Source organism: Sinocyclocheilus anshuiensis, unplaced genomic scaffold (genome assembly GCF_001515605.1).
Source record: "Sinocyclocheilus anshuiensis isolate Anshui unplaced genomic scaffold, SAMN03320099.WGS_v1.1 scaffold1477, whole genome shotgun sequence".
NCBI lineage: Eukaryota > Metazoa > Chordata > Actinopteri > Cypriniformes > Cyprinidae > Sinocyclocheilus > Sinocyclocheilus anshuiensis.
Genome location: NW_015547710.1, coordinates 130,783 through 153,844, shown reverse-complemented (window position 1 = coordinate 153,844; position 23,062 = coordinate 130,783). Strand labels below are relative to the sequence as shown.

Genomic DNA, 23,062 nt, shown 5'->3' with positions numbered 1-23,062 from the left:
CTGTTTGGTGGAACTAAATTAGCTCCTACTTCAGAGTAGGGTCTAAAACAGTTCTATAGGAACTACCAGTGACGTACGTGTATGCTGATTGGCCAAACGCATACGAAACACTGGCTACCCAGCATTTTTTAAAAGCCGTGTCAAAATATTTTCTTCACAAACATTGAAAACAGTGATAACGGCCTGTTGTCTGCAGCGTTTTGTTCTTTTCTCAGCCTTGATGATAACACTGCAAGTTGTCATATGAAATTTAGTCAGATTTTCATGCTCTTTCAATCGCGTAAATTGTGCATTTACATGCCATTAGGGATGCACCGAATGTTCGGCAACCGAAATTGTTCGGCCAAAAATTTCAAAAGCAAAAAAAAAAGCTCGTTCGGTGTTCGGCCGAATAAGCGAAAAGACTAAATAAATTGTGCCGAACAATGATGTGACGCGATCAAATAGAGGTGCGCACTAATGCAGCAAACATGTCGGCAGTGTGGAAGCATTTAAATGTGCCCGAGAAAGATGCAAAAATCATTACAAGCACCGAACAGCGAGAGACTGCTTAGTGTTGCATCTCATGTCTCCGATGAAAAGAGGAAGGGGTGGTTGTTGCTGCTTACTGTATGATGATTGAAATCGCGAAATGGCCTTATACAATTAGTAAATAATTTGCAGAATGTTATGTTTTCTAATACATGCATGAATTGCATGCATTCAAACAGTGCTGCACGAGCTCGCGGCGTTATTTGCTAGCCAGGGTTCAAAATCCAAAGCACGAGGAAAATCTGTGCTGAAACAGTGATACTCGTCAGTTGCTCAGTAACATTTTTATGAATTTTTTAAAGGCATGTGACAATGCGATACCTGCGACAAACATAATTTATAAATCTGCCGTTGTCAACAAAAAGAAGCACTGAGGTCTTCCTGCGGGTTTCTGCCAAAATAAAAGCTGAGAAAAAGCAAGAACTCCATCAACATTAATAAATGTTAGTAATTTTTACTGTTGTTCTGTAAAATAAAATAAAAAAGTAAGACAATAATAATGATAATAATAATTACAACAACTCTATTAATACATTTATTATAACATTCACACATAGTGTTCAAATTGGGATCTGTAATCTTTTCTAATGTTTTAAAAGAATTCTCTTCTGCTCAGCAAGGCTGCATTCATTTGTACAGTACAAAAATACATGCCTGATTCAAGAAGGAGGTCTCAAAAATGGCCCAAAAATATTATTTTACTAACTTATTAATTTTAGGTTAAATTGTGCTTTGTTGGTATAATGTCTGCTAGAATGTTAAAAAATGTTCAATGTTAAGTAAATATTTTTTAATTGTTGTTTTGCTATTCATTTTTTCCTTTGAAAAGTAAGACAAAACCGTAAAAAGCACATTTTGGCTATTTAATGTATGCAATCGTGAAAAAAAATTGGTGAAATACATGCGGGAAAAAAACGCGAAAAACTGTGTTCGGTATTCAGTATTTTGTTCGGCTTCGGCCAAGAATTTTCATTTTGGTGCATCCCTATTCCATCTCTGTTATCACAAAACCCTTGACACATGACAAAAACAACTCCGATCACGACGTTCTTCAATCACCGGTTGTTGACGTTTGTAAATGAACACATCGTTGTCGGCTGCTTCAGAGAAATTGGTTCTCTAGGAACCACCATGCTGGCTAGTTCCAAGAACTATGCGGTGCGAAAGCGCCTTAGGTTCAATCTAGCTTTTTTGGAATAATAGTGATTACCAAAAAAAATTAATTGCACTTAAGCCTTATTATTTCATAAAGAAATCAATGTTAAGTAAATATTTTTTAATTGTTGTTTTGCTATTCATTTTTTCCTTTGAAAAGTAAGACAAAACCGTAAAAAGCACATTTTGGCTATTTAATGTATGCAATCGTGAAAAAAAATTGGTGAAATACATGCGGGAAAAAAACGCGAAAAACTGTGTTCGGTATTCAGTATTTTGTTCGGCTTCGGCCAAGAATTTTCATTTTGGTGCATCCCTATTCCATCTCTGTTATCACAAAACCCTTGACACATGACAAAAACAACTCCGATCACGACGTTCTTCAATCACCGGTTGTTGACGTTTGTAAATGAACACATCGTTGTCGGCTGCTTCAGAGAAATTGGTTCTCTAGGAACCACCATGCTGGCTAGTTCCAAGAACTATGCGGTGCGAAAGCACCTTAGGTTCAATCTAGCTTTTTTGGAATAATAGTGATTACCAAAAAAAATTAATTGCACTTAAGCCTTATTATTTCATAAAAAAATGGTTGCAGTACAATGACTACAATGGAAATTTGAAGAGAAGGATTCTCTTGAGGAAAACGGCATCTGCCCAACAACTGTCCAAATCATCACTGAGCCAACCAGTAAATCAATGTAAAACACATGGAGTGCAGGTGTATGTCTCTCAAACATTTTAGCTTCTGCTGTCTGATAAGAACCTGTCTGGAGTGTCTGGAGTGGAGTGTTTAAGTGGTTGTTCACTTAGCAGTGAAGTGGTGGTACTACACCAGATTCCTGGAGAAGATATGGATCTACTGTTTCCTCTCCTCATCCACTCACTCTCAACACTGCCATGTCCCTGCTCCAGAAATACTAAGCTGAGAGTTTATTGATATACAAGCCTGAAGGTTTTGCTTTTTTCTTATTTCACAGATAAACTTTAAGGAACCAAAAATGAAATTTCTGGCATTATTTACTCATCCTCGTGCCATTCCAAACCTGTATGACTTTCTTTTTTTCTGTGCAAAACAAAAGGTCACTCCATTTCGAATTTCCAAACAATTTAGACATGTAAATCACATGGACTTTCATGGTGTTTTTTGACATTTTGTGAAGCACATTTGGAGCATTATATACATGTACGTTTATAGAAGAAAACTAAAGAGTAAAGGCCAGAAATTGAGTGCTGGATGAGAGCATTTAATCCATTTGAAAGAGATCTGCACGCGGCAGCTTTACTAGAGCAGATTGCACAATGTGAGAAGTTTAGATCCCTGCCAATAGTTTACCATAAAGCTGCTGTTTGAAGTCTGAGCTCCTCTCCTCCATTAAAAACATCATGTTGAGAGTCGGTGGGGTAATTTGTGTGTTGTTGGAGGATGGCCAGCTCAGCCCAGGCTCAGTATTGTAGTGCTTAGTTTCTGCGCTGGCCCACAAAAATGTCTATAAAGTCAATAAAGGGAAGAGAAAATGAGAGCAACTACACTCTACGAACCACTGCGTGTTTTTCTGATATCTTCTGAGTGTCTGTTTTTGCTTAAATTCATGTTAGGGTGTTTTGAGACAAATATTCTTTTTTTTTTTTTTTTTGCAATAGCGAGCATTAGCATAATCATTTAATGAAATTATGAATGTCACTCCAAGCACCACAACTGCTTTTTGTCAACAAACATTTTGCCAAGTTGTCATTTTTATGCGCTACATTCTCATCTAATTGAATCCAGCCACAAAATAAGTCGTTTTTTGGAAATCTAATGAGAAAAGTGAGGTAATGTAAAACAATATTTTCAAATCCCCAACAGAAGAGGTTATTTGTGGTTAAAAATAGTACTGTTTTGTGACAAAGCAAGACACATGTTCAAATGGAAGGCGTAATAGTGTGACCACAAATACTACACAGCTCTCACTGCAAACATCTCTACTAGCATACTCAGTACTAACTTTCTTAGCTTTTCCCAGAACCCTAATGAGGATGGGGAGAAAATTAGCCTTTTATTGTGTCTATTTGTATAAACCCATGGCAACCATTGAAGGCACAATTAGATTGACTGACTAAAGTTTTGCTGCCTGGGATCCCATCAGAGGCTGATTTCATTCTCTTTAGCTTGCTGTTTCTAGCAATCCATATAAACTGAGACATTCCATATAATATTGAACCAAGATTCCAAGCTAACCAAAACTGTCTGAACTATTAACATCCCACCCAATGGGGTGACGACGGTCCGGTGTGGCTGACAGTTTGCAGAGCGCCACACACTTATATGATCTGAGTGTGGTTTACTGTATTAAAACAAAATGGCTCATTTAACAAATCAAATCTTCAAAGGAGTCACTCACTCCAGTGGGCAAGAGAAATGATGAAGCAAATGTTTCCTAAGCAGAATAAATTAAACTAATGGGGCAAACAACTCAAAGAGAGGAACAAGATGCACCTTGCAAAGCAAAGCTGCCTTCACTTTGTGTGTTTACAGTGTGGTTTATGAAGGGTAAAGCCACAAATCAGATGGCTGAAGTTTCATTAGAAGCTCTACCTCTGCATCATTCTTTATGAATTTTAAAGGTTCCTGTTGCCCAATGGAACAAGTGTTTTTTGATATATGAATTTGATGTTGGAATTTTTATTGGGTGGTTCTACCAGTCATTTGTGGGTATAAAACACACAATGTGACTGTTACAATCTTATCATGATATAATAGGCTACACTTGAAGGGAAGCTATTTTGAGGACGATTAAGAAGAAATATCTACAGTTTGGTTACCAACATTCTTAAAAATATCTTCTTTTCGGTTCCACATAAGAAATAAAGTCATTTAGGTTTAGAATGGCACGAGGGTGAGTAAACAAGAACATTTTTGGGTGAACTTTCCCTTCAACAAGATACACATATATTACACAAGAAGCAGGGACCCTTAGATTTGAAGCTCTGTTCGAGAACAGAAAACACTTTAATTGTTTTTCCTAGAGTACATTTTTATAGTATATAGTTGCCACTATTTCATTGCTCTGATTAAGAGTGTGAGGACTTGTCAAAAGAAAGACAAAGTATGTGGTGAACACATTAAATGAATGAGCATGAGGGGAGTTAGGTGCTTTATATATTACAACATACTTGCACCTATTTTCATTAACTTGCAATATATGGCATATTTAGATTGTGAAAATGTTTTCTTTGGCAGGAATTAAATACCATGCTTCATATCATTTGTCACCTTTCTATAATTACCACACATCCTTTTTTGTACATCTGTTTTGATGTAACCTAATACAGCTGTGTAACTTGGACAGTGTTTGATTGTAATTACATTAGGGGCTCTTACTCTGGCAAATTTCAGGATTAAATCGAACAAAAATGTCTTGTTTAAGTTACAGATTTTGTAAATCATGATGAAATGTGTTTTCAGAACTATTTAAAATGAAGCAACATTCGATTTGAGGTAGTCAGCTGAGATTAACTGGAGATCTCCCTCTCATTTGAAAAGTGCCAGTGTTTTTCTGTGTTTAAACCTCAAGAGTGTGTAATGTAGGAGAACCGGAGCGAACCGACGTAAGTATCCAAGCAAGTAAAATAGTAAAATACTGAAAAAGTTATTGAGCTTGCTAGCAGTGCTGATAAATGTTCCAAGCATAAAATAACAAAAGTCTAATGAGGCAGTTGAACCTGAAGATAAATGCCTTGACCAAAAACAGAACAAATGTGGATGATTGTTGCGAAAGAACGAAAGCAATGAGAAATGTATAGAGACAGACAAAAACATGCAAGCAGATGACAGCAACAGCAAACATTCAGCACTGGGAATTTTCAATGAAATCAAAAAGCTTGGTACAGTTGCAGCAAATCTTCTTTACAACGATCTATATATACATTAGAAAAAGTTCTCAATGGCTGTGGATCACGATGCATTTTTAATCCAGAATTGATTTTCCCCCTACATTTCCTCCATCATAGTAGTACATGAATATTTTGAAAGGTTTATTACTAATTCTGTAACAATCTAAAGGGTATTATGGCTATTTTTAGTCTGTTATTCTTTTTTAAAGTTTTCCTTGAACCATTAGTGAATTCCATTTGGTTTGTTGACCCTAATTCCAATGCCTGGGAAATCCTCCATGGCCTCTGTCTCAAATCTCAGAGAAACAGAAGAGTTCATTAACTTTCCAAGCAAAGCAGATCATTTTAATAAAACTTTAGAGAAAAGGCCCAGGGTCATCAGAGACCTGCAGGATTATTCACCCTTGATTTTAATTACGGAAGCCTTGCAAAAGCAGGAAAAAAAAAATGAAACTGAAGAGTGATCTAATGCCAGCTTGACTGAATCACATCCTGTGAATCTGTGATAGAGTTTCTGTCACAAAACATTTCACTTTAAAACAACATATTCAAGCTCACAGATGACTTTTCCTTTTGCACACTGTAATACAGAAGTGTGCACAAAATTCTGCAATTAAATGCATCATTTGACCAGCCAACATATCCCAACAGAGCAAACCTCACCAATGAGAGTAACGGGATGCTGAAAGAATCAAGTCTTGTCCACAGGAGAAAGGAAGTGAAAACAAAAAGAAGTTCTCTTCCCTCAATAAGACACATAGCATGGGGGTTAGCGGAACACACAGTCGGATGATGAATGTCTGTTTGCATTCCACGTTGACAGGAGAATAAAACGAGAGCCCAGAGAGGGGTAAATGTCAGTCTGGAGTATGGCAGAATGGATATGTTGGTTAGGTTATGCATTTGTGTAATGCCTTTCCATGCAGAGAATATTATTATATGCTCATTCATCTTTTTTCTTATTCATCAGGTGGAATGTGATCTGTAGTCTGAGAACTGAAAAAACAACACACATTCACTTTTACATTAATTAAATATGTTTGAATTTGCATGAAAACGATATGCCTAAATCAGTTGAAAACAGTATGCCTAAATCAATCAGTCTTCATCTGAAAATTTTAAGGTGTTTTTTTTTTTTTTTTTTAATCTGCTGTTTATACTACAGTCTGTACTCATATAAAATACACCACAAAAACAATTTAATTGGTTACATTTACAAACTTTAAAACTAAAATTATGCCATATAAACTGATAAATATCACGTTTAAAAAAATTAAAATAAAAATGAAATGCCATGCCAAATGCCAAATGTCTACAATTTAATTTTAAAAATGTAAATCCAAAATTAAATATACCATAAAAATGTATTTTGTTCCATGTAATTTCTAAAATTCAACTTACAAAATTCACGTTCAAATATGTTGTTGTTTTTCTACCTCAGTTTAAAGCTAAATATAAATCAAACTTCTTTACAACCTAAGCTGCCTCTATATAACAGCAGGGTTAATTGCTTTGTTTTGTGGATGTTGTAAATGAGGACTCGTGCATGCGGATGGTATTGCGGGAAAACAAAAACACCTTCTGTTCAGCCTTCGAGTATAACCTTCTCACATGATGCAAAAACATTCCCCACCGTCTTCATTGTCAGATTGATGGATGCTTTTATTTATTTACCTATTTATCTGTTTGGGAAAACAGAGCCTTTAACTTTCAGCACAGACCTAATATTTTACCCAGAGCTAAAGCTGGAAGTAAATGATCCTAAGCCGTCACGGACAGCAGCAGAATGGACCTTGTTATGAGGAGATGCTAAGGTGTGACGGGGGGCTTGTTTGCACAAAGCATCTTGCCCCACGGCAAAGTTAGGCGAGAATAGCCTGGCCTTTTTTTCCTCTTCTTTCTTCTGGACAGCTCCCAGGTAAGTGTGCTGTCGCCAGCCAGTTGCACACCTGTGGAAAGCTGCTGGCTTATTCCCTCCTGCGTATCTTCCCTTCCTGTCCGTCCTCCCCCTAACCTCAATTCCTCTCACTCATCTGACCTGTAACAAGGATCAGTTCACACCTCTGCTCTGTTTGTTTGGCTTGTCCTGTCAAACCATCCCCCAAATGAATCCCAATAACTCTATGTCAGAAAGATGTAAACTTCCTCCTCCGCCCCTCCCCCACCCACATCCCTGTCCTTGGGCTGCATGCTGACAGAGACTCATGGGGGTTGAGGTGCACAGGAATGTGAGAATTCTTCCTTTGGACCTGCTGACTCCTTCATTTGAGGGGTAACGCATTTTGAATAGTCGCCGGTTCATCTAATTGGTTCCTTTGTGGTACTGTGAATTTCTGTGTAGAAAACAGCCAGCTAATCACTTAGCCGTGGCGTTTTCTGCTTTCCTAGGGAAGTGTCGAGATAAGTTGGAGACTTTGGGCCCTTAAGACCAAACCCAGTCGCTCTTTTCGCCCATGGTGTTTAGATTCAGTACCCTTCATACCTTTGCAGGCCTTTCTGTGAGAGATGGGCTTAGACATGTCTCTGTAGTAGCCCTCCTTGCAGTAGTGGCAGTGGCGACCCGCCGTATTGTGGCGGCAGTTCAGGCAGACTCCTCCGCTTTTCCTCCCGGAGAGTTTGTAAAGCTCCATGTTGAAACGACAGCGCCTCGCATGGAGGTTACAGTTGCATGCTGCGGAAAAGGAAACAAAGAAGATGGATTCGTTTAAATAGCATATCCTCTGTCACAGAGGTTCTCCAACATTTCAAGCTAAGTACAATTAAATCAGAATATCCAACGAGTCACATTTTTTTTTTCCATTTCGTTTGAGCGCAAATTTAAGAACTGTAAGCAACACAGGCGTAATGCTACATGATTTAAAAAATATATATGGTGTTTAAACCATCATCAGTATGAAAGGGCAAAACAATACAATATAATATTTCAATAGTACAACAATGCATTTCAAAGTGTGTACACTTTTTGCAATGCTTTTTAAAGTCTTATACTCATCAAGGCTGCATTTATTTGTGCAAAAATACAGTAAAACAGTCATATTGTGAGCTAATTTTAAAATTTGAATAGAAAATAAATAAAAAGTTCAAAGGAACAAATAGTGATTTGAAATAGTACATTTTGTCACTTTTGATTAATTTAATGCATCCTTGCTGAATAAAAGTATTAATTTCTTTCAAAATAATAAAAAAAAAATACTGACCCAAACTTTTGAATGGTAGTGTATTTTGAACATTATTAAAGTATATCTTATCTTGTGAAAGTCATTAGACAGTCTAAATCAAGAATAAGGAGAAGTTTTCTAATCATTATGCAGTAGAGATACAGGCCTCAGTTTGACAGCTATGTCTTAAGTGTCAGGGAATTAACTTCTGATAATGAGGTCAGCTTCTGAGCTTTTTCTCTGACCAGGCCTGCTCTTTCCCAATGATGCCAAGCAATATCAGACAAGGCCTCCAATCACCATTTCATTCCCAATCCTCACCATGCACAGGAAGCTGTGCTCTTGCTTTTTTACTAATGAATAAAGTTGCTTCCACCAAGTTTAATTACTGTCTGATGTTTATTCATGACTGATTTGTGTGCAGACATGTTCTCTTTCATTAAGCCTGGGTGAGACATTGGTGTGGCTCCTCCTCATGTATTATTCAACAATAAATCCCAACCCTCCTACCAAAATGCTTTGGGCTGTTCAAGCACAGACAACTGCTGGCAAGGCATAGCTGATCATTCTCTGAGCAACTTCAACAGAGTGTTTATTTGGTCTGATGCTAGGAGACTTCAAGACAAAATAAGCATTTTGATGAGAGGGCATAACAACTTACAAAAGCAAATGACTTTAAAGTTTGTTTGTTTTTTTTGACTGATTTAATAGCCTATAATTTTTCAAGCTTTGTTTTTATGAAAATGGTCTAAAACTTCTTAATGCCAAGGACCCCCAAATATGATGAACCCTTTGCACTCCATTTATTCAGTGGTAAAAAGAGAAAGTACAAAAACATGTTGTTTGCAAATATTTGTATTTTAATTATTAAAGTATGACCAGAAAAATATTTGCTTTGTATTTATAGCACCATAAACCAATCCTTAACCCATATTAGGTCCATGTACTTACATTGTATTACTCGGCATCTTCTTGTGAAAGTACATTGCAAGTGCACGTAATGTAAAATAAAATGCAAGTATATTTGTACAGTTTTTTCATAATAAGTATTGTTCCAACGCATACACAGAAAATATTTCAATATTTGTATATATTCAATATATAATTTGAGTTGTTAACAGAAAAAAAAATAATCACAATTAATCTCTTGATTTAATTATTTCAGAAAATAGTAATGATGTAAATAATGTGTGGGTATTAATTTGATTGATTTTTTTCCCCCCTTGCAGGGTCATATTCCTTTCTAATTATTTTGCACCTTCTGATTTCAAGGAACAATCAGAGATTTTGTTTCTTATTTTAACACTTAGTCACTTGTGTACAATGCCATCTAGTTGGTAAAGAGTGACTTTTTTTTTTTTTTGGCAAAACTCCAATTAGTATCTCCCAAAATACTCATGGCTCATCTCCACAGATTTTCCACTTGCTGCCAAAAAAATTTAAACTTGGAATAGGTTTTTCGAGATGCCTGCAGGACATAAAGAATGATAATTTGGCCTGTCCTAGAAGTGTCTCCTCTTCAAACTTACTGCATGCACGGCTTGTTTGCTTTCAAACAGGCACACTGTTGGTATTAATTCTGCCTGCTTGTTTGGATCCCAGTGGAAACTGATCCTTCCTACCCTCTAGCTATGGATTATTCACTTTGCTAACAAGGTACTTACTGCATGCACGGCTTGTTTGCTTTCAAACAGGCACACTGTTGGTATTAATTCTGCCTGCTTGTTTGGATCCCAGTGGAAACTGATCCTTCCTACCCTCTAGTTATGGATTATTCACTTTTGCTAACAAGGTAAATGCAATCCACTATGCAGCCTCTTTAAATTTCTACAGACTTGCTGAACTTATTGATAAACAGAAAATCCAAGTTGTTTTCTCTGAAAATTAAAAAAGTACCACATTTTATTACTTTTTCAAGACACAAAAAATCCTTATATTGCTATTGGACAAACATAAAACTGAGAAAACTAATCACAACAGTATGTTTTACCAAAGTAATGAGAAAAATCTGTGAAAAATTACAATGACATCACCCGAAAACCTTTCAGCTATATTCTTTCTTTCTTCATAACATGATTTAAAACAATCTGTGGTAAAAGAAGTGATGTTTTATATGGATTGGGCAGCATGCACTGTTTTAGATTGTAATTTGTTGCAGTTGTTACAATCAATGCATCCTATGAAAAGATTAAATTAAGCAAGATTTGATAGACTGTCAATATATATATATATATATAATATTTTTATTTATTTATTTATTTTTTCTCATGAGCATAACAGTTTGAAAACACTGTTGTGGCATCACTATGCACCTGAAAGAGCTCCACTGAAAGGAAATTGCACTGTCAACATGTGAGGCTATTGGTAGTAGTATTTGGCTCACACTGCTTCCTCTTGCCCTCAGTCATGAAATAACAACCTCAACACACAGGGCAGCTGGGAAAAGCTGTTTCAGTATCTCATCTGGTTTCCTCATGATTGAGATTGTGATTGTTGTGATATGACCCTGTCTGTATGAACACATACACACACACACACAAAGCATACTGCCTCCTCGCACCTGCTTTTTTACAGGCGTGCAGGATTCAGGGTGGTTGCCTCTCAATGGGAGCAAACACAAAGCGGCTGTACATTATGTCGTCCCCCCACAACCAACTCACTGTCAGACACATTTTGTTTCACTTCTACAGCTTGAGATCTGCTCGTTTTGCCCTTTGACACCCACTCTCACACCTTGTTCGGCCTGCATGCTTCCTTGTATCTTTGAAGTGCTTTCAGACTCACTAATCTTGTCTTGTCATCTGCCTTAAAAGCATGATCATAATTTAAATGTTGCCTTATGTGACGGAGCAAGATTACAGAAGCTTTTGGAAGTGGGAGGAAAAGCTCATCCCTATGGTGGTACTTCCTAACCACAGAATGGAACAGCATCTGTCCTTACAGAATGAAAGATTATAGTCGTCCAACAAGGCTGGTGAATGCAGAATACTCACAGAGGATGAAAACCCTCATCAGTGAACCGACAAAACAAGCTATTCACACTTGTAGCTACACATCCACTTAGCCGATAAACTCCAGGCAGAGATAAGGGGGTGAGATGACTCTTCTGATTGGCCGGGTTGAGGAGAAAGCCAAACCAGATGCGTTTTGTCTCCATCCCCTCTTTAGTTCAGCTCAGCTCAGCTCACTGAGAGGCTGATAAACACGTACAGCCGTGAGGAAAGAGTGTAAGGTGATAGCTTTCGAGCTCAGCTAATTGGTTTTTACTGCCTTAAGAATGTTCCTAGAAGAGTGTTAGAATCTTGTTTTTGTTGTACTTGTTATTTGTTAGAACCTTTTTTTTCATTTTTAGTGAAAGTTAGAAGAGTAAAGTTGAAAAAGTGAAAAAGCATAATAGGACCCCTTTAAAAACATTAAAAAAAAAATCTTATACCGATATAAAATTTTGAGCCGTGATTGGAATGATTTTAAATCTCTATCTAACCTCAAAATGATCTCAAAGTAAAAAGAGGTGCTAAAGTCTGATTTTGTGGTGGCTGTGCTTTAAATTAAATGATTATAATCTTAATACAAGTGATGAAGGATTTTGAATGTCTGACAGTAATCAGTGTTGAGTACTACTGTAAGGTTAACCCTGCCTGCTTTAAATGTTTCTAAATGATTAACTGTTGAAAGCATTAGAAATTTAGAAAAGTAATCAAATGTAATCAGTTACATTACTTTAATAATGTAACTGAAAAGTTACATGACTTATTACATTTGAAATATGATAACTTTTCCAAAATGATAACATTTCCAAAGTAACCTTCCCAACACTGCCAGCAAGTGAGGAGATTAATGCTAATTCTCTTACACTCTTTGAAACAGTGTGCTGTATAAACAGTGTCAGACTAGAGGCCATTGGTAATTCTCTTCAGTTTTCAGGGATATCAGTCCAGCACTCAACACTATTGGCCTTTTTTCACCGAGACTGTCAGACAGAGCGAAGATAAAAAGACGTCACCCCTTACACATAATTCAGAGATTACAGCTGTTGTTTCAACAATTTGAGTGAAGGGTGAAAAGAGTGCCGAACGTATCAGATTTCGATGATTTTTTGCTTATACTGTAATAAATGTAATGTAAAAACTGATGGAAATCTAAGCATAGACTTTGAAAAAAGAGAAAAAGTCAGAGGCCATCAGAATAGGAGGTGATTGCACTATTGTACACTTTTTTTTTATTAATGAAACAACACGTTTGGTGAAGCATTACCAAAATGGTGGTGCACTAAATCAAATGGGTGTAAAAACAAACCCGCATTCTGTGACTTAGAGCTAAAGAATCCACTCACAGCTCACACATCCTTTAGCAGAGAAACATCTCAGGCATGTAATATCTGTCTGCTCCGACACCATCTCAGGTGTGAGTCCTGACCTTCAGTGTCACTAGTCATATGTCACGAACTCCAGGGCGTGAGATCTTTCCTGTACCAGGGGTCGGTGCCACCAGACTCAATACCAACACCTAACACCGGTGCTTCAGAGAAGAAGTTATGCCGAGGGGTGCTATCCTTACTGGGCTTTTAAACAAACATGGAAGAGGACCCATCCATGCCTAGTTTAGTTAAATCTTTGTGTGCCCTTTTAAGTAATGCGATTAGCCCCTGAGCCCCGTAAGACTTAATGAGAAAATATTAGATATCACCACATCAACCTTGTTTTGGTTTGGTCGTCTTTCAGCAAAGTTAAGCATGGGGAGTGTGCTTGGGTGCTTGTATGACATGAAGTGCATGTGTGTGTGTGTAAGTGGAATGTAAGAGTGCATGTGTGTGCCTGCACATGCGTTTTTCGGATGTTGCGTCAGTTCAAGGCTTTTGCTCTGGGCCTTAAATCAATACCTGCAAAAAAGTTTCCCCAAGGAACATATGCGTTTTCTTAATCACTGAGACAATGATGAACGTTTGCATTGTGGTTCTGTGGTCAGCCAGAGATGTTCAGTGGTTTGGACTGAGAGAAATAAATAACTTCATGGCATATGGCATATATTTCTCCCGACAGTGTCAATCAATCCCTTTTTTTTTTTTATCTGTTATTATTTACTCACTCTGATATTGTTCCAAACCTGACTTTGTTTCACTTGAAAGTAAAAATTTTGCAGAATCTAGTGATCGGTCCTTTCCATGCCATTACAATGAATTGCACAGCCAAAAAATTGAGTGTAAGGGAATGTTTTTTTTTTTTTAAAGCTGTAAAAATAGTATAAAAGTTGTCCGTTCAACTTGTGGGCTATTTTCCAATTATATTAATTATAATAGTTTGGCATGAGAATCAAGCTAAAATGTAAGTCGTTCTTCACTGAAAATCTTGATATCAGTCATGTCCTTTATAATTTATTATTGATTTCCAAAGACTTGGAATATAGTTGTTATACAAAGACTTTTATGATTCCTTTATGATGCTTTTGTGTCCTTTATGAAGCTTCAAATCGCATTCATAGTAATGGTATTGAAAAGAATTCATGAAATGTTCTCATTTTGTGTTTCATGGAATATAGAAAGTCAAATTGGTTTGGAACAACATGAGGGTGAGTAAATGATGACAGAATTTTCATTTTTGGGTGAACTATTCCTTAGGGTACATGTTTGCAGTCACTTTATCCATAGTTGCACAGATTTTAAAAAAAAATGCCTCATTGACTTCTGATGACTTTGTGAAATGATTGTATCTAATTGTATCTCTAAACTAAACAGACTATTGCTGTTAACATTACTATAAACATATAAACTTATACTATTAAAGACAGCACATGGATCAATTAAGTTGCATAATTATAGTAAGATGTTTCTTCCCTTCCTTATATGTCTACTCTATTTGTAGTTCTGTCTTCTGAGGCTCTCTGGCTGACTGCCATATGAATGTGTTGTTGACATATTGCTTGGTGATTGTTAAACGCTTTGTTTGTATCAGTTTCATGTGCTTCTCTCGTATTGAAAATGCAAAGACAACACTGAAGCCGATTATCTGATTCACACTCTCTGGAATGCTCTTTTATAGGGAAATTATCTCTTCTTTCATATTACTGTTTTTCGCAAAACAATTAATGTTTCACATTCACAGTCTAATAATTGCTGATTGGAATATAAAACATTTTTCCAATATTATTAAGGAACAAAACAAAGACAGATACACTGCACAGTTTGTGCTCATATGGAATCTTCTCTCAAATTTTTATTCTTAGTCTTCCAGAGTTCATAGCTCAGACTGTAACTGCACGCAACCCCTGCTGTTTGTTTTAGTTAGCGCGGCTGTTGGAGCTCTTCTTATCTGTTAATACAGACAGTGCTTTCATATAACCGCTGTAGGAAACTTACAGTAGAACAGTGTATGGAGAAAATCTCACAGATAAAATGCTACTATAATGTGCTTCAAACATATACACAGAAAATCATCTAATCTAACTTACATTATATGTGACCCTGGACCACAAAACCAGTCATAAGGGTCAATTACCTGAAAGCTGAATAAATAAGCTTTCCATTGATGTATGGTTTGGTTTTTTGCATTCAATCAAAATATTGAGAAAATCACCTTTAAAGTTGTCCAAATGAAGTCCTTAGCAATGCATATTACTAATCAAAAATTAAGTTTTGATATATTTATGGTAGGAAATTTACAAAATAACTTCATAGAACATGATCTTTACTTAATATCCTAATGATTTTTGGCATTAAAAAAAACATTAAAATTGCTACAAATATACCCGTACGACTTATGACTGATTTTGTGGTCCAGGGTCACATATAGGCAGAAATATTGTGTTATAAAGTATAATGTAAAACTATGAAATCATATTACACAATAGTTCACATGTGCAAAAAAATGCAGACTTTTAAAACATATCAAGGTGAATTAAAAGCAGTACTGGATTTTTCCCAAGACCCTGACATAGGCTATTGTCACTCACACTGTCATTTTGTCGACAAGAAACATACCTGTCTGAGATTATTTATTCTTTATGTAGACAGCTGTCTGCACCTTTGTCAAGCAAAATGTAAACATTCAAAATAGCTCTTAAAAATATAAACAAGCTATTAGCCAAATCATGACTCAAATCTGGAATGCTTTTAATGAGTCCTGAAAAAGTGAAAACCTACAAATCACATGTTTAGAGAGTGAGGTACCACCTCTCCTCCAATCCTGGAGTGATCGAGTGTTAGATTTCCAAACTATCACCTTGGCATGAAATAAACAAATAAAAGATTAGAGGAGTTGAGGCACCCAGGAAAAGAACATATTACCATCTGAGTCTTTGATCAGACGAACTGGTGTGGACACACTGGAGAATAACAGCGGGGGGGATCACGTCCCACACGTCAACAGTATACTTTTAACAGTACGCACATTTCATGTAGTGCCTCTCTTCTCCACCCAGCATGCTGAGAGAGCTGAAGAGCGCTCAAGCTTTTGTTCCCACCTGTAAGTGAACCCCGGAGTCAAACGGATCTGACTCAAGCCCTTTGAGTCCTAATTCAAGACAAATGCGAGTGCTGTCAAATAGAGAATCACTCCACACGACCAAAACTCTCACATACGCACGCACCCAAACACACACGACAACCTGTCTTCACTTTGCAAGACAAGAGCGCCCTTCATTTTTTCCCACTCTTTCTTATTGCGTTAAAACAGACACAGCAAAAATAGGTAGTCATAATGTTACGATTACTGTTGTTCTGTTTGCTCTTGGTGATTTAAAGCTACAAACAATAATAATAATAATTGTGGACTGTGGTGTTACAGTAAATGAATAGATTTTAAGGAATTAGATTTCAGGAAGCAGATATGGCCTGTTTATTTAGACACAAACAAATCAAAATATGTCCAAAAAACATATGTGACCCTGGACCACAAAACCAGTCTTAAGTCGCTGGGGTATATTTGTAGCAATAGCCAACAATACATTGTATGGGTCAAAATGATCTATTTTTCTTTAATGGCAAAAATCATTAGGATATTAAGTAAAGATCATGTTCCATGAAGATATTTTGTCAATTTCCTACTGTAAATATATTAAAACTTAATTTTTGATTAGTAATATGTATTGCTAAGAACTTCATTTGGACAACTTTAAAGGCGATTTTCTCAATATTTAGATTTTTTTTTTGCACCTTCAGATTCCAGATTTTCAAATAGTTGTATCTCCGCCAAATATTGTCCTATCCTAACAAACCATACATCAATGAAAATCTTATTTATTGAGCTTTCAGAGGATTGACCCTATGACTGGTTTTGTGGTCCAGGGTCACATATTTATTTGTATTCTGCTTGTTAAATTATGGCATGAACTTTAAAAGTAGCTCTAATTGGGTTGGGCCTACATGTTTATCAACTCCCAGATCAGTAACATACTGGCATTTTAATGAATATGCTGCAAATGTGTACATTTTTACTGACAACCGCACGACATAACCTTTTAATTTCAGTCCAACTCCTGGGACGATATCTGCTGCATTATTCAGCACTGGCTGAAGAACGCTCGGATTATGACTTGTGTACCTCCGGTTCTTCATAATTATAAATTCATTCACATGGGAGCCCAGGAGCACTGCTGTGCATGACTGCTGTTGGTTAGTAATAAAACATGCTCGGTTTTGGCAATGAATTTAAGAATATATGAATTTTGGAGGAGCTCCCTCTTTCAAACCACAGTGCATACAAAAACATATGCTTTAATACACTTCCAGCCACTGGCTTAACATATCAGATCAAAATCATCCAACCACCAAAAAGATAAGGTGAGCTAAAATAAGGAGGAAACGGTCTGTTTTTAAATTTTATGTAAAATAATTTTTCATTTTATCTTACATTTATCAAAAAATAGGTAGTATAATTCTTGCAACATAATTTATATTGCTTTATCACATCAAAGTCTCATAATTTAAAGCATGTTTCATGCAACTTCCTTTTCCACTAGCTTACTGTTTGCTTACTATTTTAGACTAATAAACACAACAGGTGTAATTATACTGAAAAAAAAATGTTATCCTAAAAATTTGATAATTATACCAACAAATTTAAACTTTCAGGTAAGATATGGTAGGAATATTTCCTTAATGTCACAACTGCAGCTTGACATGTTTTACAGTTTACGGTTGCAGGCATGTGGTGCACTTTTAATACACAAATTCAGGTAATTTCAAGCTTATTTCAATTCATAAATGAGCAGAAGTGGTTATGTTTGAGTGGGTGAATTATTTACTTTTTAATTTGTCTTTCTATTTCCAGCAGTGTGACCCATTCATGCTGATTTACAGCACAGTTGTGAATATGATAGGCAGGCATATTAATTATAGCCAATCACAGCAATACAGAAAAACCTCCTTCTCTCGTGTGAGTTTTTGCTTGTATTTTGGTGCTTTTTTCTAACATTCATGCCAAGGTTTAGACTTCAATAAGAATGTCAAGGGTGGCAATAGAGACACGGCTTCCTTCTGAAATTAGTATTGTCTCATCCAGTTTAAAATACATCTTATGGTGAGGTTGGCAGTACTAGTTTACTTAGTAGTAATTCAATTTTCTGCTGATCCAGTATGTGTAGTACAGTTGAACTCTTTTTTTTCTGTTACTGCTATAATCTAAGTGGCTCTTTGTTCATTCTGTATAATGTTCCCTCTATCTTTATCTCACTCTTTCTCTCTCTCTCCGTCTGTTCTTTTGTTATGAAGACGTTAAGTAGGGCCAGTGTGATAAGAAGGATGGCTCTGAATGCTTGGAAACTAATAAGGGTTTCAAGTCAAGAGGTTCCTAAGGGTTCTATAACCACAACAAAGACCTCCACTTTCCAGCATTAGCAACCATTTAATGACCAGCTTGCCCCCTCGTTAGTGGTGATCAGCTGTTCCAAATAGTGCACCACCACTTGCATCAGAAGTTATAGCTAACTGCATGCTGTGATGAAGGAATACATATATATTGTCAAAAAGTAGAGTGCATCTATTTCCTTGCTATTTCCTATGTTTTTTGTATGAGTGTGTATGTGGAGAAAAAGAAAGACAACAATAACCGAGAGATAAAGATAAAGATTCTGTGAGGACAGAAAAGGGGAAAAGAGAGAGAAGAGCAAGACATAAACAAAAGAGATAAACAAGAGAGCATATTTCGGTTTGTTTCTTTGCCTTGAATGAACTTTCGAGGATGTCTGTTTTGTGTGATTCACGTTGTAAGAATTATACAGAAGCAGACTAAAGCGGCCACCTCTATTCATCCCAGCTCCGGGAAAGCCTTCTGGGATTTATGTAGATTCCCCAGACTGCGCAAAGCCAGACACACAAAGATGAGAAAAGATCCAGCTTTCAGGCTACGACAGCACAGAACGCAGAGTTTATACACCACAATACTGCCATTTCACTGCACATGCACCCCACATCTGGCAACAAGCTCTCTCCTGGGACGCCCCTCTAGATCTATGTGCCAAATGCAGTAACCTGTAATGCTGGACCATTCATTGCCATAGAAGCAGATTACAAATGATGGAAAAAATTGCTGTATATTCCATTAGATAGTTTAGATGCTAATGAATGAAGTGTGACACTGAACACGATTCCATTGTCCAAGGCAGATGTTAAAAGGAAATTTACTTTATTACCTGGTCTGTCTTGGTTCACTGCTTTAAACATCGTAAAAATCTTCTTGAGCTACGATCATGAGCAACAAGACTAAAGGCCAGTCACCGCAAGATCTGAGGCATTAAACAAAATCAACTTAGCAGCAGTCCTGTTATATTGCCAACAACAATAATATATTTATCCTCCTCTCTGAAAAGGGTCTTGTGTAACCATAGGCCATTAAGTAAAACCTGCCGACAGAGAACATGCAAACACTTTGAGCCAAAATGGAATGGTGTCAAAAGGCACCCAGCGTTAAAGCTCAGTGTCTTTTTGGGCTTAGTTCTGTGAAACTAAGTGATTGCTCAACTCCTTGTCACAGATATCACATTCGTTTGGAATGTTGGAAATCTGAGCCACAGCATTAACCGTACGTAGCTCTCTTGGCACTCAGAGAAGGAGAAAAGGGGAACTCTTTATGAAGACATTATCTTGTCAAATTAGTCAATGAAGTCATCGATAATGTTGCAGAGTTGTTGGTGTGGCAGTTTTATGGGAAAATAACCATGTTTGAAAATTACAGTGTTAATTCTTCCCCTCAGGCCAAAAAAAAGCCCTCCTGAGTCATATTGTATTGCTGTCACTGTTCCTTGATTAATACTTTATGTCAAATCACAAGGTTTAAATGTGTTTCCATCCATTTTATGAAAACTTTTTGGGATTTTGGATAAAAAAAAATTGTGACTCAAATCCAGTGGCTTAAAGAATAAATCATTGCACATCTAAAATGTTGCTCTGGACATTCTGACATCTGCCACCAATCGAGTGTTTTGTCTGTGCTCTTAAGTGGCTACAATTTCCATTTATTTATTTATTTTTTATTTTTCCCCTGGAAATGGCGATTTTGTTTTCTTGGACACCTGGGATAGAAGGGTTGCTTTATTCACAAACTGTTTTTCTGATATTCTAAAATTTTTCAAATGAAGTAAATTCGCAGCTTGGGTGGAAACAGAGCTATTGACATATAATATAAGCTTTATCCACACTCAAAACTGACTTCCTTTTTTCCAAACTGTTTTGCCATAGAAGCACTTTGAGACAGAGCCTCTTACACTACAGTACAGAAAGGAAAGTTCATCCCTAGAAACACTGGTGACTCAAACCAAAGTCTATGGAGGAGGAATCGGATCGGTTATGTTTCCACACCCTCCGGATTTAAGGATGATTCGCAAAGTTTGTAAGACAGATGACGCCCAAGGAATGAAAGCCCATCTATGAGAAGTCGACTGTTGTCTTGGGCAGCAACTCGACTCCACAGTCTACATCCAGTTTACCACCTGCTGTGGTATTTGCATAGCAGCACTAGTTCCCTAAAACTCAAATATCTCTGGTGTTTTCTGTAAATGGCTTTCGGGAAATGGCTTCTGGGATACCACATTTGAAATTGGCACTTTTTAGTAGTTGAGGTTTGAAGAATCATTACGGCACATATGAATGTGTTTCGAGTCAAAAGCGATGATTTTCACTCATTGAGCACATATGATTATTATAATGTTTGTAATTTTTTAACAATTACTAATGTCAGGTAAAAAAAAAGTTAGCCTATATAAAGTATATAACAAAATATAATAAATAAAATGAGCACAGACAGGCTGGGAATATCGCCTTTGTCTCTATTCTATGCGATTAGCTTTCATGTGATTTACTATCTGACCTTTTCTCCCTCCATTAGCCTCGTTAGCAATAACAATGTGGCCGTCACATCAGGTGTGAGGACTCTAAGCCTCTCTTTTTCATTTACCCCCCCACGCACATACCTTCTCAGAGTTCATTCACACCAATGTGGTGGGAAGGTCTCAGGGTGAGCAGACCTTCTGGAGCAGATGTCATTAGCGCGTGTCACCGCTCCGATTTACCGTCCTCGCTCAACGTTAACAAGCGTTCATGCTGTTTTATTGGAACACAACTCCACTGCAGCGGATTTTTCAATAAAATTTATAGAGCATGAAAATGACTTCAGTTGGGCAAGCAGGGACTACAGTGGAACAGGGGAGAGGCTGTGAAGTCTGGAGCCATGTGAAATCTGTTGGCCGATCGAAACAGATTGCCTGGAAATGACCCCGGTGTCCATCAGCCAGTGAGAGGGGGAGCACTTCAAACATTTTTCAAGGCTCAGCTCTCTCAGTCCATTGACCTGTGTGAGTGTTTTAACAGGCTGCTAATTAGAAGAAGGAGTCTCATGGGAGATATTACCCCAAACCGAGAGGCAAAATACAAATATTGGTATGTAAACTGCACTGTAGTGAAGCCACATGTATAAAAAAAATGGCTTTTTTTCTAAACATGCTTTTGAAACGTTCATTCGTCAGTGTTAATTGGGAAATATTTGATTTGTATGTTCTCCACCTCTACCTTAAGGTAAAATTTCCATCTAAAGACGATAAATGAACACATAGACCACACATACACGCACCCGCCGAGGTCTCGGTGCATTGCCCAGGACGATAGAAACATATCACAGCCAGAATACAAACATAACGAGACTAACTTGTCTTCCATCCATTTCCATTGTTCTCAGACGTGCTACTAAAGCCTCGATTGGGCGACTGTCCAAACCTTCATCAACAGCGGGCTGTGTTTTTTTCTCCTCCCTGCCACATGTTCCGCACACCGTCTCTCCCAGTGTGAGCGGGGAGCAGACAGGAAGCCCCTAAAACTGTAAATCTAAAGCCCAGGTTGCCGATTCATCCTGCTATGACATGTTTATTGTTCTTTTTCTAACCGTTGTCTTCAGTCCTCTGCCATTTTTTTGGATGACGCCATTCATCTTTCTTGAAAAAGCTCATTGTGGTGTAATCAGCGTTTTTCACCATGTTAAAGTCATCAGACGCTCAGCATGAGCCTTCAGAGTGGCTAATTGCGTGTGAAGAAAGCACCTCTGTGGCCACCGGCCACGCGTTCCCTCAAGAGATCTTCCACAAGACAGATGGTCAAATCAAATCACAAAGCTATTAAATCAGTTTTATCACATATCTAAGCCTAACAAGGGTAATTTTCTATGGTAATTTTAAGTAAATGATAAACAATGTGCCCCGTAACCTGCTTTAACCCTTATCTGTGCCACAGCACAATGACATACCACAATTAAACATCATTATCTAAAGTTTCCAAGTGTATTTAACTCTGGTTAAAAAGGGAAAATTGGGAGCCTGGCAAATGCCACAGTGATCGTAATTACTTTCTTTCAGGGGAAATTAGTTTATCCAACAATAACAATCACCAAAGTCAGAAATTTAAACATATTTCATCAGCTGGTTTGTTCCACTTAAATTACTTCAGACAATGATTGAATTTAGTTATTGTTACTGTACAGGTTCCATAACCATAATTACCACAATAAAATGCCCATTATACTGTCCCAGGTCCAACTGGCATTCCAGTATATATGGAGGACAACCACTTGCTCTGATACCTTGAAACACTTATAATAACTTATAAGCAGAGAGGCAACCCTCTACATTGCGAGTAAATCACTCACATATGCGACTAAATCTTCACTCTGGGCAACTAAATGATGTCTAATATTAGCCAATTGCTAATAAATTCTCAGATTTTACTCGCCAATGTGTGAGTTGGAGGCTAAGTATAAATTTAGCTCAAATATATTTTCACTCGCCGAACACTCTCTGACTGAGCGCATCAGAGTTTCACTCTCCGCCAAGCGATCTGTGCTGTTTTTGAGTTCATCTGAATGGATGTGCAA

At 37.2% G+C, this 23,062-nt stretch overlaps 1 protein-coding gene across 1 annotated transcript in view; it reads right to left on the bottom strand.

Moving 5' to 3' along the window:
* The window catches only part of LOC107704007 (netrin-1), a 63,331-nt gene that overhangs the window by 18,768 nt on the left and 21,501 nt on the right, over window positions 1-23,062 (bottom strand). Inside the window, exon 3 of the mRNA XM_016506827.1 lies at window positions 8,042-8,230. Within this exon, the coding sequence (XP_016362313.1) occupies window positions 8,042-8,230 (189 nt within the window). The remainder of the gene's footprint in view (window positions 1-8,041; window positions 8,231-23,062) is intronic.